This window comes from Phymastichus coffea, unplaced genomic scaffold, assembly GCF_024137745.1.
Source record: "Phymastichus coffea isolate CEN01 unplaced genomic scaffold, Cenicafe_Pcof_1.1 PCOF00095, whole genome shotgun sequence".
In the NCBI taxonomy this organism is placed as follows: domain Eukaryota; kingdom Metazoa; phylum Arthropoda; class Insecta; order Hymenoptera; family Eulophidae; genus Phymastichus; species Phymastichus coffea.
Genome location: NW_026706906.1, coordinates 23,232 through 27,500, shown reverse-complemented (window position 1 = coordinate 27,500; position 4,269 = coordinate 23,232). Strand labels below are relative to the sequence as shown.

The 4,269-nt window shown below is 52.2% G+C and overlaps 1 protein-coding gene across 2 annotated transcripts in view; it reads left to right on the top strand.

The window, feature by feature from the left end:
• LOC131669592 (uncharacterized) overlaps positions 1–4,269 on the top strand; it is a 74,149-nt gene extending 69,880 nt beyond the window's left edge. For both annotated transcript variants that reach the window (XM_058944578.1, XM_058944580.1), the window contains exon 9: positions 1–4,269. This exon is cut by the window's left edge and continues 483 nt beyond it. In XM_058944578.1, coding sequence (XP_058800561.1) covers positions 1–3,440 — 3,440 coding nt within the window. In that variant the 3' untranslated portion in view covers positions 3,441–4,269.

The window sequence follows — 4,269 nt, the reverse complement described above, 5'->3', positions numbered from 1 at the left end:
GCCACCACCCGTCGGCGGCCTCGGCGCCCGCCGAGCAGAAGCAGGGCAAGAAGCAGCACAAGATCCGCAGGAGGCTGCTCATGGGCGGACTGATCAGGCGCAAGAACCGCAGCATGCCGGACCTGCGCGAGGGCCAGGACGGCCAGAGCAGCGCCAGCACCGGCTCCGAGGCCTCGGGCGGCGCGCCGCCCAAGCAGACCCTCGACGACTCGAGCGTCGGCCTGAAGGCCGGCGCCGCCTCGGCCTCGCTCAGCGGCTACCTGTCCGAGGGCCACCTGGAGTTCCACGGCGCCGGCGGCGCCAGCTCGGGCAACCCCAACTTGGAGCGGAGCCGCTTGATGAGGAAGAGCTTCCACGGCAGCGCGGGCAAGGTGCTGCACGTGGCCAAGGTCCCTCCGCCGCCGCCGCTCAGGACCACTTCTCAGCTTAGCAAGTCTAAGTGCTCGAAGGAAGCGCGCAGCGGCGGCGGCGGCGGCGGCGGCGGCGAGCAGCAGCAGCAGCAGCAGCACGCCGACAAGCCCCTCTGCCCGCGCCCCGGCGAGTCGGCCGGTCAGCAGCCGGTCGGCCAGCAGTCGCAGGCGGAGCTCGGCGCCGCCGACGGCCTCGCCTCGCGCCAGCTGCAGCCGTCGATCGTCCGTTTGCAGAGCAACGCCTACTGGAGCCACGCGAGCGCCGTGAGCAAGGCCCTGCAAAACGGCAGGCCGACGTCGGGCTACGCGGACTACGGCTCCGAGCCGCATTCCCTGCCCCCCCTGGTCTCCGCGTCCTACGGCGGCTGCGATCAGAGCAAGCCGTCGGCGCCGACGCCCCAGAGCGTCTACACCAGCAAGCCGCGCGTTCAGGACGACGTCGTTCAGTACGCCAACGGGATACTTTACGAGCCCACCTTCGTTGTGACGCGAGCCGACATTCACAGCGAGCAGAGTCTGGGCAAGCAGGCGCTCGGCGGAGAGGCCCTCCCACCGTACCCCGACAGCGCCAACGCCGGCGCCAACGCCGGCGCCAGCGTCGGCGCCAACGTCGGCGCCAACGCCTCGCACTCGCGACAGCCCAGCGAGGAGTTCCCGCCGCCACCGTATCCCCTCGTCTGCCCGGACTCTCACTCGCGGCAGGCCAGCGAGGAATTTCCACCGCCGCCGCCGCCCATCGAGGACCACGGCCAGCCTCACGTAGCCGAGATCGCGAACGCCCACCAAACGCAAACTCAGCAGCAATACGAGTCTCAGCAAATAACGAGCCTCCTGGCTCAGCTGAAGCTCAAGCGGGACCAGAAGCTCGCGTCCGAGGCCGCCGAGCGGTTGAGACACGAGGCGCAAACGGAGGAGAACGCCGACAAGGCCACCGCTGAGACCTGGCTCAGAGAGTTGCAAGCCAAGCAAGCCGAGAGGAGGACCAAGAAACAGGCTGCCGCCTTGGATCAGGATATTCCCAAGATCCGACCGAACGCCGCCGCCCCGACCATCGCCAGAAGGACCAGCGACCTCATGATGAACAGCCTCGCGACGCCGGAAGCTGGTCGAGACGTTACGGATTGTCCGCGAACTCTGGCCTCTTCCGTGCGGGACATGGCGGCCAAATTCGAGCAAAAAGGCGACGATGTCAAGCCGCAAAATCACATTTTTTCCAGCTCGCCCGCGACTGTCGCTGTCGTTCAAGATTACCATCCCTCGGAGCAAGTCAAGCCGACTAGGGCGGTGGATGGCGCGCTCCTCTTGCACGAGCATCTCGCCAAAGAGGCTATCGACAGTCCGAAGAACGCGAGTAACGAGTCCAATTCCAGTCAGAGTACCTTCGTGTCTTCCACGCTGAACAACAACTTGCCGAACGGGAACGAAAGCGGATTGCACGCCGCCATACTCTCCATGTCCTTGACTTTGCCGCACGAAAACGGTTTGCCCATCGATTGTCCCGAAGACGACATCAGCGAAGTTGCCATGCAGAATACCATTCAAAACACCACGATACTGCCCAACGAAGACGACATTTCACCACGCAAACAAAAGAAGCGCCTCGGTAAGAAGAAGAGCGTTTCCTTCTGCGATCAAGTTGTTCTGGTGGCCACGGCGGAGGACGATGAAAAAGACTCTTACATTCCAAATCCAATTCTGGAAAGAGTGCTTCGATCAGCCATGAACAAACCCGAGACAGCACAAGTGCTTCGTGAAATTAGAAGTCTACAGGAGGCCGAGATGAATCGCGAAATGAACGTTCCCACGAAATTCCAGCAGCAAACCTTGCCTCTGAAGAGCGAGGCTGAAAGCGTGCCAGCCACTCCATTCCAAGATCAGCTCAGGAGCGTCAATCCGATTCCCAGATCCAACGAAGCAACGATGCAAGACAACCATACCAACTACTCGGGCACTGCCAACAACCCTGCTAGAGTGACCCCCACGTTCGCTCAACAAGTCACTCAGCAAATACGTTACGCGCCAAATCCAGCCATCCAGCAACAAATGATGCATCCGCAAAATCAAAGCGGTTATTCACAAGTGCAAACTGCACACCCGAGAAATCAAAACATGCCTGTTGCTCAAAGCCAAACGCCAGTCAACTCTTATCCCAGTCTGGCGCAAACTCAGTACCTTCAAAACGGCATGCAGGCGCCAAACAACAGTAAAGGTCTTCACTCGTATTATCTCCTCGAGCAGCAGAACAATCAAATGAATAGGCAGTCGTCGATGCCACAGCTCCAGCAAACGCAGCAGCATCCGCAGAATATCATGAACCAGCGATCCCATGCTCAAACTGTGAGCCCTCTGACCGTTCAACATCAGCAGAACATCATCAATCAAAGGCTATCTAGTCAAAATGCAAGTCCGATCACCGTTCAACTGCACGCGCCGAATCTTTTCAACGGGCACTCTCAGTATTCGACTTCGCAATACCCCCCGAATTCGTATCAGAGCCATGCCTATCAATCCATGCCGCAGCAGAGAATGAACCAGTCGTTGCCGCAATATCAACCTCCTCCAAATCCGTCAAGCAATTTTCAACATCTCTCGCAACCGATTCAACAACCACAGCCACATAATATGCAAAACGGCATGGCAGTCCCTTATCAACAGCGGCTAGATAGTCTGCAACGGCAGCCTCAAAAAATCGACTCGCAGCAAGCTTACTCGAATGGTCAAATCGCCTCGGCACTCAAATATCCGCAATATCAGCATTTGCAACAAGTCAAGCAGATGAAACAGCCTACGCAGCAACAAATCCATCAGCAGCTACAACATCAAATGCAGCAAAAGGCACTTACGCTTCAAGGGAACGTCAAAGGATCTCCTATTAATAATCAAAATATATCAGCCTTACAAAAGTCGTCGTTATCTGGCGCGCCTAAGTTAAATCTATGCCATCTTTGTCGTAAGAAGTCAGTTTGCGAACCCACGATCTATTGTACTGATTGCGACTTTTACATGTCGCGCTTCCGTCCGAAAAACTAGATCAATTCTTTCAATTCTTTATTTACATTTGCGCGAACTTACACACACACACACACACACACGCATATACATTTTTACAGCATATATATATGTATATATATATATATATACACTGTAAAAATTTTTAGTTGATTAAGCTTGAACGTGTTTTGCCACGATTTCGATACAATACATGATGTAAAATCTAGCTTTTCTCAAATTTCTTTTTAGATTTACTAGATTTTGAAGTCTTGAATCGACATCATGAATGTAGACTGTTTTCTATGTAATGTACAAAGGCATGTAGTGTTCTTTGACTAGTGCGCATGTGCTAAAACTTAAATATGGGACGTTGATATTCCATGTTAATTTAAATCAATGTTGTGAATATTAATTTTACAGAGATACTACTTATATTGTACAAACTCGATGTATTGTATTAGACGTAGATTATGACTTTAAGCTTTCAATGTGCAAAAGCGTCAAAATTTTTTTTGTTAGTTCGAAAAATTAATATTTATATGATGCCAAGATTGTGATATTAGATACGATATGTGAATTGTTAATGCAATGTTATTTTATGAATATTTTGTAAAGAAATTCGACAATTATAAGTACAGGTTATCGCTCTATACGTATAAAAATATTAGTAGAGTGGCAAATCATGATCTCTTGAAACCGTAAAGTTTATTTTATGTTACTATTAACTGAGATTAAACATTTTTACTTTGATATAATTTGTTATTTGTACCTATTGCGAATGTATAATGTAAAAACGAACAATTTTATACTTTTCAGCCGAGTATTTTGTTTTAAAAATACTTATTCGACGTTCTTGAGTAATAAAGAG